The sequence below is a fragment of the Ambystoma mexicanum genome, chromosome 2q (genome assembly GCF_040938575.1).
Source record: "Ambystoma mexicanum isolate Mex_15411 chromosome 2q, UKY_AmexF1_1, whole genome shotgun sequence".
In the NCBI taxonomy this organism is placed as follows: Eukaryota; Metazoa; Chordata; class Amphibia; order Caudata; family Ambystomatidae; genus Ambystoma; species Ambystoma mexicanum.
Genome location: NC_090924.1, coordinates 1100550243 through 1100576075, shown reverse-complemented (window position 1 = coordinate 1100576075; position 25833 = coordinate 1100550243). Strand labels below are relative to the sequence as shown.

At 53.3% G+C, this 25833-nt stretch overlaps 1 protein-coding gene across 2 annotated transcripts in view; it reads right to left on the bottom strand.

The window, feature by feature from the left end:
• The window catches only part of VPS50 (VPS50 subunit of EARP/GARPII complex), a 2190829-nt gene that overhangs the window by 1028688 nt on the left and 1136308 nt on the right, over positions 1–25833 (bottom strand). For both annotated transcript variants that reach the window (XM_069648466.1, XM_069648467.1), the window contains one exon: positions 15345–15436. In XM_069648466.1, coding sequence (XP_069504567.1) covers positions 15345–15436 — 92 coding nt within the window. The remainder of the gene's footprint in view (positions 1–15344; positions 15437–25833) is intronic.

The window sequence follows — 25833 nt, the reverse complement described above, 5'->3', positions numbered from 1 at the left end:
AGCCAGAGAGTGATAAACTTTATATATCCAAAAGAACTGTGTGGATAGGCCACGTGTGCCTGCCTCCCCGAGCTGAACGCTAATTGAGAGGTTTTGAGTGCTTCTGGTGCATTGGCAGAGGGTGCACAGCCAGGAATTGCCTGACCTCAATACCCCCTTGTGGGGGTATTGAGGTCAGGGGCCCCGAACAGGAGGGTAATCAGCCCAGATAGACAGAACAGGAGGTGGGCCCCACGGACCCGGTGCGGGGGCGTGTGCCCACACCGCCACAGCATATGCAGACCCATCACAAGAAGGTCCAGAGAGGCTGACAAGGAAGTCTGAACATACCCCTCAGGGTGGGGTAGTGGCTCAGTTGGCTGACAGTGGGGAGACATAGGCAAGTCTGAAAGACATTGACCAGCTCAATACACGGGCCTTGCTGGCTAACCACGCAAAAGGCAGTGACAGTAGAGGCCGGAGCGTGGAGGAAATCCTTCTAAAGATGGACGATCTCGAGAACCGAGAGAGGCGGAACAATCTCAGGATATTTGGGGTCGCTGATGAGGAGGGGGAGACTGAGAAAGGCCTGCAATGTACTATATACAACATCACCAAACTCATTTTCGACAATGATTCCATTGACAAGCCAAGATCGAGAGGATTCATAGGGCTGGGGGAGCAGCGGGAGGCACCAGATCTGTTCTTGTCTGCTTTCACAACTACGGCGACAAACTCAAGATCACGGAAAAAGGGCCCAGTGATGTACGCGTCTGCAAGGGTTACATTCTTCCAGGACTAGTCTTCCCTTAACCTCTCCAAAAGAAGGCTTTGTTCGCCATTCACCAAGTGGCTGAATGAAAAATGAATCAGAAATAGGTGGGGATTCCCGTTCTCCATCTCGTTCGAAATGGATGGACACAAATATAGACTTGTTACAGAGCAGGACATTCAGAGGGTCACTAGCGAACTCGCGAGAGATGCTGAGACCCCACACACCTTGAGGGAATGGATTCCAGATGGATAACAGTGGCAGAAGAAAGGGCCAAGGAGGCCATGTATTTTGGGCTCCCATAAGTTCCGAAAGCTGAACACACTCCCAGCGGAGGGGACTTGAGAGGGTAACGGGTCACATGTCATTGTTTGGCGGCTGAGAGAGGAGGAATAAGATGACAGGGGACCCAGATCGGGGGCCTGGGCTCTGTTTTGGGGGTGGGTTGCTCCCACGCAAGTGATTTGTTGTTGGGGTGAGTTGGTTTGGGGGGTGGAGGGGAAACGCTATGGAGTGGTATTCGCGGTTACAGGTAAAAGGTGGCGGGAGAGGGATGAGGGACTCGAGAACAAGTGACATGAAGAGATGGGACCCGACTCGGGAGGAGGGGGGGGTCCTGTAGGTGCTTCGGTAACCGCCTGGTGATGTTAACAGGGAGGTGTTAGACAGCTGGGGAGGGGATGCTTGTGAGGGGGGAGAAGGTCAGGGGAAGGGGGGGCCTGTTACAGGCTCTCCCTGCAGTTTATATTGCATATGGCAGGGTTCACATTGGTACGGAGGTGTCTCACAGGTGGAACGAATTGAGCCCCCGAAAAGGGATAACTTGATGGCATCAGTAGAGAATAGGCCCTGGGAGGGACGCTTATGGATAGCCACTCTGAACGTGAAAGGGTTGAAGTCACCCACTAAAAGATCCCTGGTGGCAAGGGAATTTCAGAGGGCGGAACTAGATGCCATGTTCCTCCGGGAGACCAGGTTCTCCAAGGGGGATGAGAGAAGGGTCCCATGTGGGTTGGTTGGCCAGGAGTGTTGGGGCTCTGGTCCCCTGAGAAAGGCGGGGGGTAGGTATCCTTATAAAGAAGGGGCTTAAGATGGAGTTGACTAAGTTCTGGTCAGATGTGGAGGGGAGGGCTCTGCTGGTCTCGGGTAACATTAGAAACGTAAGGTACGCGCTTGTCACGGTCTACGCCCCTAACCAGGGACAGTTAAGATTTATGAAAGCCATAATGGCGAAAATATTGGTGGAAAGCTCGGGCATCTGATCACTAGGGGTGATTTTAATATGTGGCCGCACCAGACTTAGACAGGCAAAGGATGGGGAACAGGATCTACCGGGCCCTGGACACTGCGAGTTCCAGGAATCGCTAGCGGACTGTGGGACTGTGGGTTAAGGGACACATGGCGCCACTTCCACCCGCAAACACTGCGTTGGGAGTTGGGGTCACACACAATTGGGGAGAACCCTTTGTCTAACACAGCTGGTCCGCATCTGCTGAAGGGGAGCGGTTCTACACGCAATCTACTTACCCCGCCAGCCACCCACTGGTGCACTACACACAACAGAGGGTTCGCAGCCTCCCTTTTTGGCATGTCGACCACCCAATCTAAAGGAGGCAACAGAGGCACTATCCTAGAGTGTTTTGCGGTCAAAAGTAGCCACTGTGAATCAACCCCTATGACGGAGGCGGAGCGAACGGACAAGATGCCAAAACTGGTGGAAACGTAAGAAGAAAACATCCTTGCAGCGAATACGGCGTCAATAAACTCCCCGGAGGGTTAGATGGAGGAAATCAAAGTGAATGTGCACCCTCCTGAGGTAGGAAGTTCGGTCTCGTCAGAGAGGATTACAGCTACAGAAATGTTACTTTAAGAGACAGCGACAACTACCACAGACTTGGAATTGACAGTGAAGGCGCTGGAAGCAAAAAACGCTGAGCTGGAGATGCGCACTGCAGATGCTGAAGGGAGGTTGCGCAGAAACAATATTCGACTGCTGGGCCTGCCAGAGGGGACTGGAGGACCAGACCCCACCTCCTATACTGAAATGCTGATAATCCAGGAGATAGGCCCCGGGTGATTGACCCAGGGATATGCGATCGAAAGGGTACACTGCTTATTACATAAAAGGCCACCCCTGGGGGCCAACCGATGGCCTATAATTGCCAGGGTCCGACATTTTAAAGACACAGAGGTGATTTTACAATTCTCCAGGAAGGGCGGCACTATCCAGTGAGGTAAACCGGAGATCATAGCTCCGCAGTCAGGGCCTCAAGTACATGCTTCTCTACCTGCCAAACTGAAGGTGGTCTGCAAAGGGAAATCACTCTTCTTTGAAACAGCAGAGGCTGCCAACTTATGGATGGATCACAATGGCATGTCCGATACGACCTCTGTAGATAGCTCGGACAGAAGAAAGAAAAAGTCTTGAACTAGTTGTTATGTAACGTACAGTACTTTATAAGCCACAACTGGCAGGGATTTATAACATCTACCTGCGCAGGCACTCGGTTGCGGGAGCGCAGTGCCACTACCCAGGGCATGGTATTTTTGTCACCCTCAAAGCATTGGACGCAGATGGTGCTGGTTGACCGCTGGCACCTCCCATCTGATTCCCAAATGGTGAAGTGTCACCCAATGGGATGGGTATGCCTGAACTGCTTGATGCTGTTGAACGTCAGGTTGGCCCCATTACTAAGGGTGCTTACTGGTTGTTTTGTTATATATGGTTTGTGTTTCGGTGTGAAAGTTGATAGCCTGGGTACTGGGTGAGTGGGGGCGGGGGGTTGGTGAGCGGGAGGCAGGGAGTGGAGGAGGATAAAATGCAAAGTCTATTCATGAGCAGTGCATGCCTGGAAGTGGGTGGGTGATTGATTTGCGGGAGGACGTTGCACGCCTGGGAGGGTGTGGCCCAAGCGATTAACAGGCGGGCTCCTGTATTATTAAGATAGTCACCTGGAACGTCAGGGGATAGGGTTCCTACTTAAGCAGAAACAGGGTGAGATCATTTTTGCGCAGGAAGAGAATATCGATCACTTTACTGCAAGAAACACACTTACTCCACGCTAAACAGGAGAAGTTAGATGGGGATCCTAAACAGGATTGCTAGATGGGGCAGGGAGGGATACGGAACAAGTTACTTACCTGTAACTGTTGTTCTCCAGCATGGGTCTGGCATGGATTCACATGCTCATGAATATTCCCTGTCGTCAGGCTGGGAATCCTCGGTAAAGAAAAAACCAGTATCAGTTTTGTTTCTGATCTGTCTTTCGTAGTAATAACCAATCACTGGTCTCTGCGTCATACTGACCACAGCCAATGACTGCCCTCTACCTAAGCACCGCCTCTGGCAGCCATCTTCAGATTTGGAAGCACGTGAAGTGGCAGTATGACCAAGTGAAGAGCCGCAGAGGGGTAGGCGGGAGGGTTCGCATGTGAAACCATGCCAGACCCATGCTGGAGAACAACAGTTACAGGTAAGTAACTTGTTCCTTCTCCAGCATGGGGTCTGGCATGGATTCACATGCTCATGAATAAAGAATACCTAGCAGTACACACATGCACAACCACGGGAGGTGGCAAAAGCTCAACATTAAGCATTACATCAAACTCAACATTAAGCATCTTACCTCCTCACCAGGCTCACCTCAGGCGAACAGGTTGCGCAGCACTGCTTGGCCGACCCTGGACTCCTCCCTGGAATCCTGATCGACGCAGTAGAATTTCGTGAAGGTGTGCGTCGACCTCCACGTAGCAGCCCTGCATATGTCCAGCAGGGGCACACCAGAAAGGAACACCGTGGTAGCTGCGATCGCTCTGGTGGAATGGGCTCTCGGACGGCCAGGCAGCGGTCGGTTTGCCTACCGATGACAGTACATGATACAGCCGGAGAGCCATCTGGAAATGGAAGCCTTCGAGAGAGCCTTCCCCTGATTGACAGGTCCAAAGTTCACAAAGAGTTGTGACGTCTTCCGAAAACACTTTGTGCGGTCCACGTAGAACTTCAGCGCTCTAGCCACATCCAGCGAGTGCAAAGTCCTCTCAGCCGGCGACGAAGGCGACAGGAAGAACACAGGCAACACCAAGGGTTCGTTGAGATGAAAGTCCGACGGTACCTTGGGCATGAAGGAGGGGTGCGTCCTGAGCACTACCCTCGTGTCGTGAAAAGTCAAGTACGGGGCCTTGCAGGAAAGGGCCTGGATCTCTCCCACCCGTCGTGCGGAGGTGATGGCCACAAGAAACGCTGTTTTCCACGACAGAAACTTCAACGGGGCCGAGTGCAGAGGCTTGAACGGAGGTCCCATGAGCTTGGTCAGCACCACATTGAGCTCCCACGCCGGAGCCGGCGCCTTCACCGGCGGGAACGATCTGAACAGTCCCTTCATGAACTCTTTCACCAGACGATGAGACCACAGGGACGTCCGGCCCGTGGTTCTGGTGTATCGGGAGATCGCAGCAAGATGAATCTTGATGGACGCGTGTGCCAGTCCAGCTTGGGCCAGCGTCAGCAGGTACGGCAGTACCTGGGGTGCCGTAATCCGTAGAGGGTTAATCTTCTGTGCGTGGCACCAGACAGAGAACCTCTTCCATTTGTGTCCGTAGCATTTAAGAGTCGAGGACGCCCTGGCCTTTGCAAGAACCTCTCTGCAGTCGGCCGGTAAGTTGTATCCTCCAAACTCTAGCGCTGCAGGAGCCAGGCCTGCAAGTTCAGCGATTTCGGGTCGTGGTGGAGGATGGCGCCTCCTTCCCTGGAGAGTAGATCAGCGTCCACCGGCAGCTTGATTGGCGGGGACGCTGACAAGTCCAGAAGGTCCGGGAACCATATCTGCCTCGGCCACGCAGGTGCGACGAGGATCATCCTGCACCGTAACCTCTTGAGCTGGTTGACGAGCCGGATTAGCAGTGGCAAAGGAGGGAACGCGTAGAGGAACAGGCCCTCCCAGGGGAACGAGAAAGCATCGCCCATGCTCCTAGCCTGGGGAAACCTGCTGGCGAACCTCCGGCACTTGGAGTTCGTCACCGTCGCGAACAGGTCGATCTGGGGTGTGCCCCACCGTCGGAAGAGGCGATCCACTAGATCCTGCCGTAGTTCCCACTCATGGCACGAGCGCAGCTCCCTGCTGAGTGAGTCGGCGATGGTGTTTTTTATCCCTGCCAGATGAAACGGCACCAGAAACATCCTTTGGGCGACTGCCCAATGCCACAGGTCCTGCGCCTCCTTGGACAGTGCTGGGGACCTGGTTCCGCCCTTTTCCTGATGTAAAACATGGTGGTGGTGTTGTCGGTGAAGATCCTCACCACCTTGCCCTTGAGGGACGGAAGGAAGGACTTGAGGGCCCAGAACACTGCACGGAGCTCCAGTACGTTGATATGGAGGGACTTCTCCGTCGGGAGCCAGAGGCCTCTCGCGTGCAGATTTTCGGTGTGCGCTCCCCACCCTTCCAGGGAGGCATCCGCGGTCACTGTCTCCTGGTGGTCTGGGGTCTGGAAGTCCATGCCCGCCGTCAGATGCGCGCGGGTGCCCCACCACCGGACCACTCGGCGGAAACTCTCGTCGAGTGTGATCCTCTCCTCGAACCCACCCGTCGTTTGGATCCAGCGCGCGTCCAGGAACTCCTGCAACGGGCGCATCCGGAGCCTGCACATGGGAATGAGGTAGATGCAAGAAGACATCATTCCGAGGAGGGACTTGATGGACCTCACCTTGGCCGCGTCGGAAACCAACATCCGCTGTACCTTGCCCAGGATGGACCTGGTCCTTTCCTCCGACGGGGAGGCCAGAAGGGACACTGTGTCGAGCTTCCCTCCCAGAAACAGTGCGTTTTGCGCGGGTACCAGGTGGGACTTGGCGTAGTTCACAGAGAATCCCAGGTCCGTGAGAAGTTGGACGGTCCTTGCCGTGTGCTCCACGGCGAGCTCCCTCGTCTCGGCTCGGATGAGCCAGTCGTCCAGGTTGGGGGTAGACGTGGATCCCCTCGCGGCGCAGCTGCGCCGCCACCGGTGCAAGGCACTTGGTGAATACCCTGGGTGCCGACCGTAGTCTGAAGGGGAGGGCTTTGAACTGGTAGTGACGCCCTTGGACCACAAACCTGAGGAATTTTCGGTGCCCCTTTAGGGTGGGAATGTGGAAGTAGGCATCCTCCAAATCCAACGACGACAGGAAGTCTCCTTCCTCCAGCTGCCCCAGGACGTGCTGGAGGGTGACCATCCGAAACTTCTGCGCCTTGATGAACTTGTTCAGATGTCGCAGGTCTAGGATGGGGCGCCATCCTCCCGTCTTCTTCTTCACGAGGAAGTATCTCGAGTAAACGCCGGAGCCCCGAAGCCTCTTTGGGACGAGTTCGATGACGCCTTTCCTGAGCATCGCCTTTATCTCCAGGAGAAGCTGAGGGACGTGAAGCTCTTTCCTGGCCACGGGGGGGACGCGCGGGCACCTTCTTTGAAACTCGAGCGCGTGGCCCCGGGCTAAGGCGTCCAGCACCCAACGGTCGGTGGAGATGGACTCCCACACGCTGACGAAGCTCGCCAGCCGGCCTCCCACCGGGGTGCTTCGGTGGGGGCCCGACCCCACGGTCGGTTCAATCCTGTTTCGACGAGGCTTTGCCGCCTTGACCTCCTTGGCGACGACGGCGGGGTCCGCCAGACTTGCCTCGTCCTCTGTAGGCCTCCTGAGACGACGAGCGGGCCGCTTGACGGTAGGTGGAGAAACCGCCGCCGGAACCTTTGGAGGCGCCCTTGCCTCTGCTGCTCCGAAAGGGCGTCCGTCGTTGCTGCAGAACCCCAAGGGCCCGGGCCGTCTCAGTGTCCGTTTTAATGGCCTGAAGGGAATCGTCCACTGTTTTCCCAAACAGGTTGTTCCCATCGAACGGCATGTCCAGGACTCTGGTCTGTACGTCTTGACGGAAGTCCGTAGCCTTGAGCCATCCACGCCGCCTAAGGCACACGCCGTTGCCCAACTGGCGAAACCCAGTGTCGGCGATGTCCGTCGCAATAGTGATGGCGTGGTCCGACGCCACCTCGCCTTCCTGTAGGATCTCCAGGGCATCCGCCCTCTTGTCGTCCGGTAGGAAGTCCAGCAGGGGAGCTAGTTTGTACCATAGCTCCCTGTCGTAGCGGGCCACGATAGCCAAGGCGTTGGCCGCTTTAATCGTCGTCGCTGCAGACGAGATGACCCTGCGTCCCATAGCGTCCAATTTCTTTCCCTCGCCGTCCGGTGGGGAAGTCGATGTGGAGGCCGCCCCCCCCCCGCTTTCTTCCTGGCCGCTGCGGAGACGACGGAGTCCGGGGTAGGCTGCGCCCGGAGGCACAGGGGGGCCGCGTCCGGGACCCGGTACTTCTTCTCGTACCGGTCTCTTCTAGCCGGCGTCGTGGAAGGGTTCTTGAGGAGGGCGAGGCCCTCATCCCAAATGTCGTCCAGTAGAGGCACCGCGAGGACCGTCTTCCTCTTGGCCTCGCGCCGTTGATAAAGGAATCCTTCCTTTTTCTTCTCCTCAGGGCAGAGTTGGAAAAGCTCGGATGCCCTGGCGATCATGGAGTGGAACGATCCAATCTCGTCGGGCGGAGAAACCCTGGTGGGAGGCGACGACGGTAGATCCTCGTCGTATACCTCGTCGTCCGTACCCGTCGCTGCCGTGTCAGTCCCCGTATCATCCCCTCGGGAGGACGGGGATGAGGGCTGGACGGGGCGCGACGGCTGAAAAGGAGGTGGAGGGTGAATCCTTCTTTTCTTGGGCGGGGGAGCACCAGAAGGTCCCGGTTCAGGATCCCCCGACGGGAGAGGTTCCTCCGTCGGCAACGGTAGTCTCGTCCTTATCTCTGAACATAAGGACTGTATAGCCAACAAAATGGCCGCCGAGTTGTCTTGCGGCACTGGCAGAGGGGAATCCGACGGGCGATCAGGTGCCCCGTCGGCACCCTCGACGATGTCGTCGTCACCTGCGTCGGGATCCATCCCGACGGGCCGGTCTTCTTCCTCGCCAAGGCCGTGGCTTAAGACCTCGATCAGCTCTTCCTCTGAAGCTGAGGCCGAATCTACGACGACGCCCTGCCCCCCCTTTTTCTTCCCCGCCAGGGGTTTCACGGGGGTCCTATCGATGGGCACAAAAGAGGACTCCCTCCGAGGTGGCAGGGAGACTCTGAGCCCCGAAGTCGCCACCACTGGTGTAGCCTCCACAGGCTGAGCCAGGGCCGCCGCGACAGTATCGATAGAGGGCTTGGCCGGATGGATTAAGGCCTTCACCACCTTAGGTGCGCTCACCGCCTTATCCTTGAGGGGGGGGGACACTGCCTCGCTCCCCCTCCGATGGGGCCTTCGAGCTCGACCGGGGCCTCTCCAGGAGCTTCACCGGGTGCTCGACCTTCCTCTTACCCGACCCAGAGCGTTGGCTCGTGGCTGAAGGTGCCGGGGAGGGTGCGCCCTGCCTGGCGCCCGTAGAGCCCGACCGTTCGGCGCTCCCGGTGCCAGCGGACTCGCGGTGCTTGGCCTTGTGTTGGACCCCCGTCGCCGGGGCGTCCTCAAAGGTCTTAGAAGACCGCTCGGATTTCTTCCTCTTCTTCTCGCCTGACGGGCTGTTCCCTTCCAGCCAGTTGGCGAGACGTTGATGGCGGTCCTTCATGGTCCGCTCCAACATATTGCAGCAAAACGCACAGTCCTTCTCCACGTGCGTCTTGTCCTCATGTAAGCAGTAGAGACAAAAGGAGTGTTCGTCCTCCTTAAAGACGTTCTGCAGCTGGCATCCAGGGCAGATCCTGAACAGCTTTCCGGGCGTCGAGCTTCCCTTCTCCTGGGCCATGTCCGGGCCTGAGAAACTTCTGGAGTCCTCCAAAAGCGTAGCTCGACGAGATCTTCACCCTTGAGGGGCGCAGACGAATCCGACACGGGTCCCCGTTGATCGGATGGAGAGTCGGTGGAGCTTGAGGCTCTTTTGACCGAAAAAAACAAAGTTTTTTTGAGAAAAAATGTGAAAAAATAGCACTAACGCTCGAGAGCAATAGCACGAGGATCCCAACTCATGAACGTGCGGTAAAAATCTGAAGATGGCTGCCAGAGGCGGTGCTTAGTTAGAGGGCAGTCATTGGCTGTGGTCAGTATGACGCAGAGACCAGTGATTGGTTATTACTACGAAAGACAGATCAGAAACGAAACTGATACTGGTTTTTTCTTTACCGAGGATACCCAGCCTGACGACGGGGAATATTCATGAGCATGTGAATCCATGCCAGACCCCATGCTGGAGAAAGATCCACCTACTCAAAATTTGCTAGAAGGGTCATGGTGTGGATAGACCCTGGGGTTCCCTTCCGGCTCCTTGATATTGAGGTAGACAAAGATGGAAGATATGTGATTGTGCATGGGTACGAGGACCACCACAAGGTATTTATAGTGAACTTGTATTGGCCTAATCATGCCATACCAACCTTCCTCTGCCCCTTGGGCAGCAAACTGCCCGCATGAGGGATGCCCTGTTACTCATAGGAGGGGACTTGACTTCTTTTGAAACACAACCCTATATACATCTGGTTGCAGGCTGACCAGATCGCTACGCTATACTGACAGACAGAGTTATTTCTGGTAGACATTTGGAGGGAACAGAATGCCAGCAGGCACAAATATTTATACTACTGGGCCCCACACAGACTTAATAACAGAATAGATTATCTGTTTGTGGGTGCTGAACATGTGGCCAAATTCTTAAGAGCGGAATATATGGTGGGCCCTATTTCAGATCATTCTCCGCTAATGGTACACTGGGATATTCGGGGACCAAGATCACCTGTCCCGACTTGGCGCATGTCATCTGAGTCACTACAAGATCACACCTTTCGGGGCCAACTGGGGGATGCTCTTACTGCCTTTCTTGCGATTAACGTGGGGCAGTGGGAGCATACCACAGACCTAGAAAATATAGGCACGTGGTTAAACTAATTTACTTGGTATGAGTTTCAGCTAAACAGTGCATAGCAGTGGGATGGAAGCTGAATGGGGGGCCGCAATACTCTCTTTGGTACAAGGACCTTGCAAGGAGTGCGGCAGAGAACTCTTCTTGGTATAGGGCTTTGAGGGTTGAAATGCGGGAACCGACAGACAAAATAGAGGCGTTGAATGCTGTACTCCAGGCGTTGTTTCACCCATCAGATGACAAACCCTGTAAACATTGGAATGTTGTGTTATTTTTTGTTGATTATTTATTCAATCTAACTCATATTTATATGTGACGCTCTTGATGACCCCCTCACCCCACCTGCTTGAACTGGTCTTTTTTTTTATTTGGATGGCCCTAATGTTACAGACACACCACAGATGCAAACTGCCCCACCCAGAAACTTACCCATGAAGCTAGGTTGCCCTGTTTTTTTATGTTGAGTTATCTTTTCTGCTTATTGTTATTATTTGTACCTTACTGTGATGCTGGAAATGCATCTGAGGGACAAGGCCTCTGAATCCTTGTCCTTTTTCTTTTTTTACCGTGTGTTCTGTTATGTTTTCTGCCCCGGAGTCCATGTGGGACTCCTGGCAGTTCAGCTCTCTCTTTTGGTTTGGTGAACAGACCCATGGGATACCCTTATGGCACCCATGGGTAGGGGTGCAACCCTGTGCCCCTAGTGTATGTTTTTGGGCACCTGTGGGTGGCCCCAGAGCAGGGTATGGGCTGGTGGCAGCTCCGTGCTAAAATTGACAGGTGCTCTGGGTGTCCTCCATTTTGGGATACCCAGGCCCTGCCATTGGGATCTGTTGATTCCTAATAGAAAACAAGATGGCCCCTGTGGCATCTTGCTTTCTATGGCCTGTTATCTTGTTTTCCCAAAGTCCTGGGAAGCCCTGTCTCTGTCCCTTCCCCTTGACTGGCTGTTGGGTGGAAGTTCCATGTATGGTATTGTTGTGAAGGCCCAGCTAGACTGGCTGGAGCCTTCCCAGTGTCTGTATGTTGTGGGTACCTCCTGTGGGTGGGACCTGGGTGAATGGAGTGTGTGACCAATATACACTTCTTGTTGTGGTTGTCTGGTTTCTGGCATGAGAGACAAAGACTGAGACAGCCCTGCCCGAAACTGGCCTGAATGCAGTGTGTAGTGTTGAATGGCTGGGTACTTGTCCCAATCCACATTTCTTGTTGTGAGTGTCTGGAAGGGAGGAGTGTGGCCTGAATGCACTGTGTGCCTGATTGGCTGACTGACTGCATGAATGCCCTGCAGTATGATTGGCTGCTGAGTGTGTGCCAGCAGCGTGGATGAGAGAGAGGATAGTATATCTGGGGACCTCTCACCACTGGAAAAGTGTTCAGAAGGGACCATTGGCTCAAAAGCGACCAAAGTGTTCAGAAGGGACCTTTGGTTGAGAAGCGACCATTGTGCTCCTGAAGCAGCCAGGGAGCTGAGTCTCCACTCTACGAGTAACTGGAACTGCTGATCCGCGACGTCCAGCTGGAAGAAGAAGACTTGCTGTGGCATTTGCTTCGACCGATCCGAAGGCTGACGAATTCGTCGAGGGCTGACCCGAGAGAGGACCTGGTAAGGCGCCCTCTTCCCGTGCTCCGAGGGACCATCGAGCACCGCTCCATCTTCGCCGAAGCGCCCTGGAAGACAGACCCTCGAAAGGTTGTCGACCCGAGACGGGACCGCCGAGGAGATCGAAGTGAAGCACCCGGACATCGACGCCGTCGAAGTCCATTGCCGTCGACCAGGGTTCGCAGGTTTGTGTAACCGCTGGAGGCCCGTCAAAGTTGTGTTGCCCAGCCGTGGGAACCACTTGACGCCGTGCCGCCGACGACCGGAGCCGTCCGCTCCTTTGCCTAAGAACATTCAATCGAAGGACTCTCTCGACCGCTGCGTCGACCGCTTATCCTGCCGGAGAAAGTCGAGGACGACCAACGCGCCGAGGAGAAACCTGCCGGTGGGTTTCCCGCCACCCGACGACCTCAAAGACTCGGACGACTCGACGCCCTTGCCGGGCTCCCGTCTCTACAATCTTTGCGGTCCAGAACTATTGTCATCGAGGTGCCCCGCACACCTCCGCCTTGCAGGACGCCGATGCCCCGACGCCGACGAGCACCGCTCGGACGAAGCTGCCGCCTCTTCGACATCGTTCTACCTCGTTCGTCGACGGACGTTCGACGCCCCGTGCCTCCCGCTTGAAAGGGAAGGCATTCAAGAAGGGCCGTCGATTCCCCGTCGCCGAACAGCGAGTCCCTCGACGTTTGTCGACGCCTCTTCGAGGAACTCGACTCCACCAGGTACATTGGGGGGGTAAAAACATTATAGGAGAGAATAAGACTTACAGAGCAATATATGGACTGGGCTTGTGCTATATCTTTCTTTACAGGTTGCCCAGGTGGGGGGATCTCCACACAGAACTGTGCCCAGTGGTAGGGGCCAGTATCCTGCCTATTGCTCAACCATCTTATTTTCTCTACTCTCTCTATTGCTGGTTTCACTCTATTGGTCTGTGTGTCATTGTACTGTATTGTTCATGCACTTCAATGAGATCTAGGGTGGTACCACTTTAGGATTGTAAATATTTGTCATTGTAGATTTGCCGGAGTACAAAGTGAGTTATCATGATGAATGTACATAACCTTAACTTTTGATTATATAAAGACTGTGTTTCTAACCAATACAGAGTGTGGATATTCCTTTGTGGGGGCTTGGGGATACACTGTACTTAAGAACCAGCCTGCATCACCTCCTGAGAAGCTAGGCCTTGATTGCTCGACCATTGCTACCGAATAGAGAATCTTGGCTGGGGTCTCCTGTGCCTCTCCTCCACCATATAGGGAGTGGGAGTACAGACACCCCCACCGGTCGTTGAGATCCGTTCTCTCACACTTACATGCTAGGTACTTAATAGGGTTTCTGTACTTCCTGACTATATGATAGTGACTGTGGATATTGTACTACTGTTGCATATTCCAATAAACAGAATGTAAAATAAATTAAAACTTTATGTTTGGAACTTTGAAAGAAAGCTACACGTATATATCTTACAGAAATCCCAGAGTTACACATTATATTGAGTTAAGGGTCAGTTTAGGACTTTGGACACAGGATGCTCTTTGGTTTAACATCCTGACACAGACGTTCCTTAGGAAACCCCTCTTAGAATTAGAGATGGATAGAATTTCTCCATACCCATCTTATTATTTTGTGATAAATAAACGTCTGTAATCAACACTTAACATGCCTCTGAGTCTGTGTCTTACTCTTGATACGATACACAACACAGTACATAATAACGTACAATTTAGTCACAAAAGGAAAGTTCCTTCAGTGGTAAAATTAAAAAAACACCAATTTCAGCTACTCAAACCATTCAAACAATGACATTGATGCCAAACTTTGTGTGCAAATAAGCAATAAGTGAAGCAAGGTGCACGGGAGACAAATTGAGCAAATCAAGGCAAGTATTAGTTAATTTGATTTCCCTTCCTAACCAATTAGAGACTAATAGGAGCAAAGGTGCCAGACCTATGTGGTCATCTCAATTCCCTTTAATATGTTCTGTATCTCACTAAAGAGGACAGTATAACATGTAGGAACATCTGCTCTGGCCCTCCCCAACCAAACCGCAGAAATCTAGCACTTGCCTGAGCCTCATTTCTCATTAGCAATCTTCAGCTATGATATCAAAGCACTTAGTTACGCATTCCCATCTTCCTTCACTTGGTGCCCACCCAAGGAATCCAGACACTGGGTCCAGGCAGGAACTTCTGGCCTTCCACTCCCATGTTGGACCCTCTCCAGTAGAAGGGATGCCTCCACTGTGATTAATGTATATATTGGTGGGAATTATTTTAGTTATTTTGTGTATAAATTGATCTTATTTATTTGCATTATTATCAGCATATTCATACAACGTGGATTCATCAACAACAATTACAAAGTGGTAAGTTACTTTGTGGTAGGTTTCATAGTTAGGATGAAGTAGATATGTATATACAGAAGGGAAGGGATTGTAGAGAGGTGGGAAATGGGAGGACGCAGAGGGAGGGTATGGTGGACATTCGCATTGAATGAAAAAAAAGCCATGTTGAAACCTGTCAGGGAGAAACGTAGCACTTTGTATTTTTTGTCAATGACACCAGTTGGAACCAAACTGATAGTATGTAATAGCCAAGTGGACTTCAATTTGAGCATGTTGACGAGATACCCCTTAATGCAAGTGTCAAGGACGTGGGCATGCTTCGCACTGGCATGAGGATGCCCACGACTTTTAGCATTCTTATGGATGGTCACAGTTTTTATGTGTTAATGCAATCAAATAGAACAGCTAACATACCTCATAGCTAACCCACAAAGCAAAAGAAAATGAGCACGATGACAAACACCTTGTATTTTATCATTGTTAAGGAAGGTATTATTATGGCAGTTCCCAACAACAGAAGCTCATCTACCTTCTATGGTTAAATAACACATTAACATCCCTGTTAATGCATTATTTTACAGAGCTTAAAAACAAATGCCTTGCTAATGGCTTTCAAGTAAAACTAAATTTCCTAACATCAAAGCTCCAAGAGGGTATCCAAAAACTGTAAATACTTGAGACATTACCTATATCATAATGTAACCATGATAAATGCAGAAAGAATCAGATATAAAAACATACCTGCCAAATACGGGTAAGTCCATGTTCCAGTTTCTTCTTTACATAATTACGATCAAATGTTGTTTCTTCAGTGCCAATCACATTACTGCCATCTGACAAAAAAAATGTAACCATTTGTAAACTTGTCATGAATAAAATAGTATTGATTGTGACATATTTTAGAGAGATGCCATTTCCATTTTGTAAAAACTATTTCCATTGTTGTTTATGCTTACCTTCAACTACATACCAACAATATATATCCATCAAAGCTCTAATCATCTCAATCTCTAATGTCATTGCATGAATAAACAATACTAGATATGCATTCAATTAACAAAACACTTACAGTTCCACAATTCCATGATAGTTTGTGTGGGACAAATGACTTACCCGTGATAATGTTCTTTCTCGTGGATTAATCCTTCCTCCATGCTAACGGGAGAGCTTGTTTAGCAAGCTTCTCAGTTGCCAGTAGTTACTGATGACTCGTTGAAGAGCTACGTTTTTCACTTGTACAATCTGATGGTGAGTGGACTGTGGTTTCCCATGGAATTGAGAGGGATGTGAGGAACCTGAAGGCGTCCTCACTTCTTTTCCCCCAGTACCCTCTTTTCAGGTGGCCAGGGAAAGGCCATCACTTTTTGATGCTAACCCTGGGGGTGGATACGAGGGAGAATCACCTGGGTGGAGGAGACTTGGGAAGGGAGGAGAGGACGTCCTTAGGTCCTTAGATGAGACATGGCATCCCCCATTTCCCCTTCACCACAAACCATCCATATCCCTCAAGCCTTCAAAGGATTTTTTCAGCCCTTTTAATGTGACTCCCTTAAAGTATACCCTAAATTGCATCAGTATGATAGTGGGACAAGGAAGAGGAAAACTAGACCAACAAGTCCTCATTTCGTAAATACAAACACTTATCAGCCCCAACTCAGTACTGGATCGATGAGGAGGACAACAAGAGCAAGGAAGGACTACCGCTTTGCTGGTGAGCGGTTTAGTCCTTTTTGTAATGGAAATGGAGGCTGGAGCTTTAAAACTGGAAGCCCGTCACAAATGGATTCTGGTGTGGAAGCACGGTCATCTGCAGGAGTACAGTCCGCTGTGTGCAGGGAGACCTCTCCGGTGAGGTGGCGTGGCAGGAGGAGCACTGGATGCCCATGAAGCAGTGCAGAGTGTATGCAGCAGGAAGCAGTGGCAGGTAGAAGCTAGAGGCCAGTGGAAAGCTCTGAGGAGGCTGGCCGGACTGAGAGAAGCGGTCCTAGGTATCCTGCTTTGCTGTGGACGCATTGCTGGGTTTACTAAAGCTATAAGAAGACCGCCGGGAGACGATACAAGTAATTGCACAGAGAAACAGGGACCCATGGCAGCGGAAGGACTTGCGAGGAGCCGTAAGACCGACTGGTGAGTGAAACCAGATCGGGGAGGGAGGGACACCGGGCTGGCTGGCTGTGATGCTAAATGCAAGTTAAAGAGCATTTTGAACACTTAACAAAATGAAAACAAGTTACAGTGCATTTTGAATACCGAACAAAATGAAAGCAAGTTAAAGCAGATTGTGAATACCAAACGAAATAAAAGCAAGATAAAGCGCATTGTGAATACTGAACGAAATGAAAGCAAGTTAAAGCACAGCGTGAATACCCAATAAAATGAAAGCAAGTTGAAGCATATTTTTGAAAACCAAACAAATTGGAAGTAAGTTGAAAATACTTTGGCGTATTGAAAGAAGTGAGAGAAAGATAATGAACGTTACTGAAAGGAAAGTTGTGAACCACATGGAAATGATGAACTGCATTAACTGAAATAAGTGCCAGCAAAGCCAAGAGAGCACAAGGAAATGAATGCAGGAGATAAGGAATCCAACACTGGTGCAAAGAACTGTATATTATAGGGAAACAAGCCTTGGCAAGACTCAAGGAAATCCAAGAAGGTGGAGTTAGTGCAAAGTGGTTACACCGGGCACAATACAGTGTCAGGAAAGTGTGACACATACAACGGAAGCAAAGCTGTATATTACAAGGAAACTAGCAAGAACCAAAAGAAACATCAGGAGGTGTAACAAGTGCAAATTGGTTAACCAAGCCACAATACAGTCTTAGGAGAGTGTGACACGTATGCCTCAGGCAGTCCTCACTGCTGAGGAGAAGCAGTGGACAAGTGTCAAAGGGAAAACAGTCAAGGAAGGGTACAGGTTGCGTGACCTGTAATGGATGGACTGTGTGGTCCAACAACTGCGTCTAGACGGGGTCACCCAGAAAGGAAAAGCCACTGAAAACACCTATAACAAAGCTTGTGTTGTGCAAATACTTTGTTGTGTTATTGAAGTCAAGTGTTGTTTTCAAAGCTGGAAGAATATAACTCTTTGTTTGAAAGCTGGAAGATTTGAACTCTTGGGGAAGGGAACCCCTGTATTTGATTAACTACTTTGAACGTGGGGAAGCAGAGCTGATTACACACCAGAGAGCTAGAAAAAGCTCTGAACTTTACTTTGAACACTGTTCCTTTTTAATGGTGACATCCCTACACATTGTATGCAGTTAGATGTTAGGGCAAGTGTAGGTTTTGGACACAGATACTTTACTTTGGATTTTTCTTTAGGTAGGGAAATTCCACCTTAACATAGGGCAAGTTAGGCACTCATCCACCCTACCTATTAAGTTTAATAAAATTGTGTTGAGAAAACCTAAACCTGTTGTCTTTGTCTGACTCATGATACCTTCACAGGGATCATATCAAACTCCCGGAGCTGCATGCTAATAGGCTGACCGTTGTTGCATGTCTTCCCATTTGTGTGGGCAAGCGTTTCCAGATCCTGATGGACACAATGTGGCCAGGCATTACCTCAACGAGAGAAGTGGTGTTGGGTTGCTGCCTCTGTACTGGCAATGCAACTACGGTTCTAAGCTTTGTAGGACCACGTCTCCCAGTATGCAGCCCATCTGTCTGGAACTGAGAATGATGTTGTGGATGATCTGTCTTCCACGAGTGGGAACTTTGTCAGGAATTCCAGGAAGAGATATTCAACTCAAGTGGACCTGTTTACCCCCACTGTCAAACAGAAGGAACAAGTTACTTACCTGTAACTGTTGTTCTCCAGCATGGGTCTGGCATGGATTCACATGCTCATGAATATTCCCCGTCGTCAGGCCGGGAATCCTCGGTAAAGAAAAAAAACCAGTATCAGTTTCGTTTCTGATCTGTCTTTCGTAGTAATAACCAATCACTGGTCTCTGCGTCATACTGACCACAGCCAATGACTGCCCTCTACCTAAGCACCGCCTCTGGCAGCCATCTTCAGATTTGGAAGCACGTGAAGTGGCAGTATGACCAAGTGAAGAGCCGCAGAGGGGTAGGCGGGAGGGTTCGCATGTGAATCCATGCCAGACCCATGCTGGAGAACAACAGTTACAGGTAAGTAACTTGTTCCTTCTCCAGCATGGGGTCTGGCATGGATTCACATGCTCATGAATAAAGAATACATAGCAGTACACACATGCACAACCACGGGAGGTGGCAAAGGCTCAACATTAAGCATTACATCAAACTCAACATTAAGCATCTTACCTCCTCACCAGGCTCACCTCAGGCGAACAGGTTGCGCAGCACTGCTTGGCCGACCCTGGACTCCTCCCTGGAATCCCGATCGACGCAGTAGAATTTCGTGAAGGTGTGCGTCGACCTCCATGTAGCAGCCCTGCAGATGTCCAGCAAGGGCACACCAGATAGGAACGCCGTGGTAGCTGCGATCGCTCTGGTGGAATGGGCTCTCGGACAGCCAGGCAGCGTCGGTTTGCCAACCGATGACAGTACATGATACAGCCGGAGAGCCATCTGGAAATGGAAGCCTTCGAGAGAGCCTTCCCCTGATTGACAGGTCCAAAGTTCACAAAGAGTCGTGACGTCTTCTGAAAACACTTCGTGCGGTCCACGTAGAACTTCAGCGCTCTAGCCACATCCAGCGAGTGCAAAGTCCTCTCAGCCGGCGACGAAGGCGACGGGAAGAACACAGGCAACACCAAGGGTTCGTTGAGATGGAAGTCCGACGGTACCTTGGGCATAAAGGAGGGGTGCGTCCTGAGCACTACCCTCGTGTCGTGAAAAGTCAAGTACGGGGCCTTGCAGGAAAGGGCCTGGATCTCTCCCACCCGTCGTGCGGAGGTGATGGCCACAAGAAACGCTGTTTTCCACGACAGAAACTTCAACGGGGCCGAGTGCAGAGGCTCGAACGGAGGTCCCATGAGCTTGGTCAGCACCACGTTGAGGTCCCACGCCGGGGCCGGCGCCTTCACCGGCGGGAACGATCTGAACAGTCCCTTCATGAACTCTTTCACCAGACTATGAGACCACAAGGACGTCCGCCCCGTGGTTCTGGTGTATCGGGAGATCGCAGGAAGATGAATCTTGATGGACGTGTGTGCCAGACCAGCTTTGGCCAGCGTCAGCAGGCACGGCAGTACCTGGGGAGCCGTAATCCGTAGAGGGTTAATCTTCTGTGCGTGGCACCAGACAGAGAACCTCTTCCATTTGTGTCCGTAGCATTTAAGAGTCGAGGACGCCCTGGCCTTTGCAAGAACCTCTCTGCAGTCGGCCGGTATGTCGTATCCTCCAAACTCTAGCGCTGCAGGAGCCAGGCCTGCAAGTTCAGCGATTTCGGGTTGTGGTGGAGGATGGTGCCTCCTTCCCTGGAGAGTAGATCCGCGTCCACCGGCAGCTTGATTGGCGGGGACGCTGACAAGTCCAGAAGGTCCGGGAACCATATCTGCCTCGGCCACGCAGGTGCGACGAGGATCATCCTGCACCGTGACCTCTTGAGCTGGTTGACGAGCCGGATTAGCAGTGGCAAAGGAGGGAACGCGTAGAGGAACAGGCCCTCCCAGGGGAACGAGAAAGCATCGCCCATGCTCCTCGCCTGGGGAAACCTGCTGGCGAACCTCCGGCACTTGGAGTTCATCGCCGTCGCGAACAGGTCGATCTGCGATGGTGTTTTTTATCCCTGCCAGATGAAACGGCACCAGAAACATCCTTTGGGCGACGGCCCAATGCCACAGGTCCTGCGCCTCCTTGGACAGTGCTGGGGACCTGGTTCCGCCCTGTTTCCTGATGTAAAACATGGTGGTGGTGTTGTCGGTGAAGATCCTCACCACCTTGCTCTTGAGGGACGGAAGGAAGGACCTGAGGGCCCAGAACACTGCACGGAGCTCCAGGACGTTGATATGGAGGGACTTCTCCGTCGGGAGCCAAAGGCCTCTCGCGTGCAGATTTTCGGTGTGCGCTCCCCACCCTTCCAGGGAGGCATCCGTGGTCACTGTCTCCTGGTGGTCTGGGGTCTGGAAGTCCATGCCCGCCGTCAGATGCGCGCGGGTGCCCCACCACCGGACCGCTCGGCGGAAACTCTCGTTGAGTGTGATCCTCTCCTCGAAGCCGCCCGTCGTTTGGATCCAGCGCGCGTCCAGGAACTCCTGCAACGGGCGCATCCGGAGCCTGCACATGGGAATGAGGTAAATGCAAGAAGACATCATTCCGAGGAGGGACTTGATGGACCTCACCTTGGCCGCGTTGGAAACCAACATCCGCTGTACCTTGCCCAGGATGGACCTGGTCCTTTCCTCCGACGGGGAGGCCAGAAGGGACACTGTGTCGAGCTTCCCTCCCAGAAACAGTGCGTTTTGCGCGGGTACCAGGTGGGACTTGGCGTAGTTCACGGAGAATCCCAGGTCCGTGAGAAGTTGGACGGTCCTTGCCGTGTGCTCCACGGCGAGCTCCCTCGTCTTGGCTCGGATGAGCCAGTCGTCCAGGTAGGGGTAGACGTGGATCCCCTCGCGGCGCAGCTGCGCCGCCACCGGTGCAAGGCACTTGGTGAATACCCTGGGTGCCGACCGTAGTCCGAAGGGGAGGGCTTTGAACTGGTAGTGACGCCCTTGGACCACAAACCTGAGGAATTTTCGGTGCCCCTTTAGGATGGGAATGTGGAAGTAGGCATCCTCCAAATCCAACGACGACAGGAAGTCTCCTTCCTCCAGCTGACCCAGGACGTGCTGGAGGGTGACCATCCGGAACTTCTGCGCCTTGATGAACTTGTTCAGACGTCGCAGGTCTAGGATGGGGCGCCATCCTCCCGTCTTCTTCTTCACGAGGAAGTATCTCGAGTAAACTCCGGAGCCCCGAAGCCTCTTTGGGACGAGTTTGATGGCACCCTTCCTGAGCATCGCCCTTACCTCCAGGAGAAGCTGAGGGACGTGAAGCTCTTTCCTGGCCACGGGGGGGGACGCGCGGGCACCTTCTTTGAAACTCGAGCGCGTGGCCCCGGGCGTCCAGCACCCAACGGTCGGTGGAGATGGACTCCCACACGCTGACGAAGCTCGCCAGCCGGCCTCCCACCGGGGTGCTTCGGTGGGGGCCCGACCCCACGGCTGGTTCAATCCTGTTTCGACGAGGCTTTGCCGCCTTGACCTCCTTGGCGACGACGGCGGGGTCCTTCAGACTTGCCTCATCCTCTGTAGGCCTCCTGAGACGACGAGCGGGCCGCTTGACGGTAGGTGGAGAAACCGCCGCCGGAACCTTTGGAGGCGCCCTTGCCTCCGCTGCTCCGAAAGGGCGTCCGTCGTTGCTGCAGAACCCCAAGGGCCCGGGCCGTCTCAGTGTCCGCTTTAATGGCCTGAAGGGAATCGTCCACTGTTTTCCCAAACAGGTTGTTCCCATCGAACGGCATGTCCAGGACTCTGGTCTGTACGTCTTGACGGAAGTCCGTAGCCTTGAGCCATCCACGCCGCCTAAGGCACATGCCGTTGCCCAACTGGCGAAACCCAGTGTCGGCGATGTCCGTCGCAATAGTGATGGCGTGGTCCGACGCCACCTCACCTTCCTGTAGGATCTCCAGGGCATCCGCCCTCTTGTCGTCCGGTAGGAAGTCCAGCAGGGGAGCCAGTTTGTACCATAGCTCCCTGTCGTAGCGGGCCACGATAGCCAAGGCGTTGGCCGCTTTAATCGTCGTCGCTGCAGACGAGATGACCCTGCGTTCCATAGCGTCCAATTTCTTTCCCTCGCCGTCCGGTGGGGAAGTCGATGTGGAGGCCACACCCCCCCCCCGCTTTCTTCCTGGCCGCCGCAGAGACGACGGAGTCCGGGGTAGGCTGCGCCCGGAGGCACAGGGGGGCCGCGTCCGGGACCCGGTACTTCTTCTCGTACCGGTCTCTTCTAGCTGGCGTCGTGGAAGGGTTCTTGAGGAGGGCGAGGCCCTCATCCCAAATGTCGTCCAGTAGAGGCACCGCGAGGACCGTATTCCTCTTGGCCTCGCACCGTTGATAAAGGAATCCTTCCTTTTTCTTCTCCTCAGGGCAGAGTTGGAAAAGCTCGGATGCCCTGGCGATCATGGAGTGGAACGATCCAATCTCGTCGGGCGGAGAAGCCCTGGTGGGAGGTGACGACGGTAGATCCTCGTCGTCCGTGCCCGTCGCTGCCGTGTCAGTCCCCGTATCATCCCCTCGGGTGGACGGGGAGGAGGGCTGGACGGGGCACGATGGCTGAAAAGGAGGTGGAGGGTGAATCCTTCTTTTCTTGGGTGGGGGAACACCAGAAGGTCCCGGTTCAGGATCCCCCGACGGGAGAGGTTCCTCCGTCGGCAACAGTAGTCTCGTCCTTATCTCTGAGCATAAGGACTGTATAGCCAACAAAATGGCCGCCGAGTTATCTTGCGGCGCTGGCAGAGGGGAATCCGAGGGGCGATCGGGATCCATCCCGACGGGCCGGTCTTCTTCCACGCCAAGGCCCTGGCTTAAAACCTCGATCAGCTCTTCCTCCGAGGTTGAAGCCGAATCTACGACGACGCCCTGCCCCCCCTTTTTCTTCCCCGCCGGGGATTTCACGGGGGTCCTATCGATGGGCACAAAAGAGGACTCCCTCCGATGTGGCAGGGAGACTCTGAGCCCCGAGGTCGCCACCACTGGTGTAGCCTCCACAGGCTGAGCCAGGGCCGCCCTGACAGTTTCGATAGAGGGCTTGGCCGGATGGATTAAGGCCTTCACCACCTTAGGTGCGCTCACCGCCTTATCCTTGAGGGGGGGACACTGCCTCGCTCCCCCTCCGATGGGGCCTTCAAGCTCGACCGGGGCCTCTCCAGGAGCTTCGCCGGGTGCTCGACCTTCCTCTTACCCGACCCAGAGAGTTGGCTCGTGGCTGAAGGTGCCGGGGAGGGTGTGCCCTGCCTGGCGCCCGTAGAGCCCGACCGTTCGGCGCTCCCGGTGCCAGCGGACTCGCGGTGCTTGGCCTTGTGTTGGACCCCCGTCGCCGGGGCGTCCTCAAAGGTCTTAGAAGACCGCTCGGATTTCTTCCTCTTCTTCTCGCCTGACGGGCTCTTCCCTTCCAGCCAGTTGGCGAGACGTTGATGGCGGTCCTTCATGGTCCGCTCCGACATATTGCCGCAAAACGCACAGTCCTTCTCCACGTTCGTCTTGTCCTCATGTAAGCAGTAGAGACAAAAGGAGTGTTCGTCCTCCTTAAAGAGGTTCTGCAGCGGGGGTGTGGCTACGAGAGCCATGTAGGAGGACGCGTTCCAGCGGAGCTCCCGAGATCCTGAACAGATCCGGGCAAATCAGTGCAGTATGACTGCTTATTGAATACCGACGATATGCATGCCAGCGTGTGAAGGTGCTACCGAAGTACTGTGAACTTTTGGAGGTCATAGCAGCTACGACGGCTAAGATCGGAGAAGAAAAGTCGAGAGACGCTGAGAACAAAGGGCGACTCAAAATGGCCGACATAGGCCCGAGATGGGATTGAAAAGAGTTGCGGGAAGACCTAACCAGGTCAGCGTGCAGTGCGCCCATTCATCATTCGGTAGACCTGCACATCCTCAGAACCATGTCCAGTAAGGCAGTGCGACCTAAGGCGAAACAGCCCACGCTGGACGACTTCACCAAAACGTCCCCGGGCCCGGACGCCACCAAGAATAAGGATGCGCCGGCCGTGGGTAGCGCGACGACTTCGAGCTCTAACCAAGAAATCCTGGCAGCGATTGCGGACCTGAGAGCGGCCTGGGAGTCGAAATTAGAACTGGCTGTCTCTGAATTAAAAACGGCATTGGACCTCAAAGTTGGAGAGGTCCAGGAGGACGTCAATCTACTGAGACAAGACGTTAGGGTTCTGGCGGAGCGCACAGAGTCCCTGGAAAAAGAAGTTGGCCCGAATACGGCGGACTGTGCCACCCACAAGGCAAAACTGCACGCCCTAATCCAAAGGGTGGGCAACTTGGAAAGTAGAGTGGAGGAGGCGGAAGGACGGGCCCGTCGCAACAATATCCGCATTGTGGGCCTACCGGAGGAGACGGAGGGCCGTGACCCTACTGACTTTGTTGAGACCATGTTGCTGCAAGAGATATCCGGAGGGGCCTTATCCCAAGGCTTCGCAGTGGAGAGAGCACATAGAGCCCTAACGAGGAGGCCGCCTCCCGGAAACCCGCCCAGACCCATCATTGCCAAAATTCTTAACTATCGTGATCGGGAAAGAATATTAGAACATTTTTGAAAAGGAGGCATGATCAAGAGAGGAGCAGCAAACATCACGGCGTATCCGGATTACACCCTAGCTGTGCAGCGGAGCCGCATGAACTTTGGGACTGTGAAACGGAGGCTGAGGGAGGCAGGTTACAAATATATGTTGCTTTACCCTGCAAAACGGAAGGTCATACAGGCGCATAAAACTTTATTTTTCGAGACCCCAGAGGACGCCATGGAGTGGCTCGACGCACAGGGGTGCCCTCAAGAATCGGCGGACCGGCCCCAGAAGGACTCGGAGGAGCTGCGGAAGACGTAAAATGGCGTCGCAAGATGGCGCGACTCATGGACCCTGAGACTTGATTATAGTCGGTTCGGAACCTTCGGTATGGAAGGTCAGTTGGTTGTACTGTTTGTCACAAACATTGAGATTATCATTGAACGGGAGCCCCATGGAGCGATACTCTCTCCCCACAATAGTTTAGGTTAGGTGGCCATTAGGGCGACCTCACCCTACTGGGCTCCGTGCACGGACCGGTGTTTGCGGAACCAGATGTGGGGGTGCCTGAGCTCTTTTGTTGAAGCTGGGCAACAGTTGGGGTGTGTGGTATTGGGGGGAGGGTGGGAGAGGGAGGGGAAAGGGAGTTGGAGTTTGGTTGTGTGTGTGGTTAGTTTGGGAATGAGCTTATTCGCGGAGTGGCTGCAGTGGGACGCCTTCTGTGTCATGAGAACCGCTGGAGGTTCCCGTAAGTGGGGTGGGAAGACACATAGCTGCCATGGGTGACCTCAAGATTGCCACCTGGAACGTCCGGGGCCTCAATAATTACCTGAAAAGAAATAGAGTCATGTTGTATCTTAAACGACAGAAGATCGACATTGCCCTACTACAAGAAACGCACCTGGCCCAACATAAACTAGACCTTGTAAAGAAAAAATGGGGTGGTACAGTGGTGGGCTCCCCGTACTCGGCCTATGCCAGAGGTGTGCTGATCTGGGTGGCCCCGCACGTCCCACTC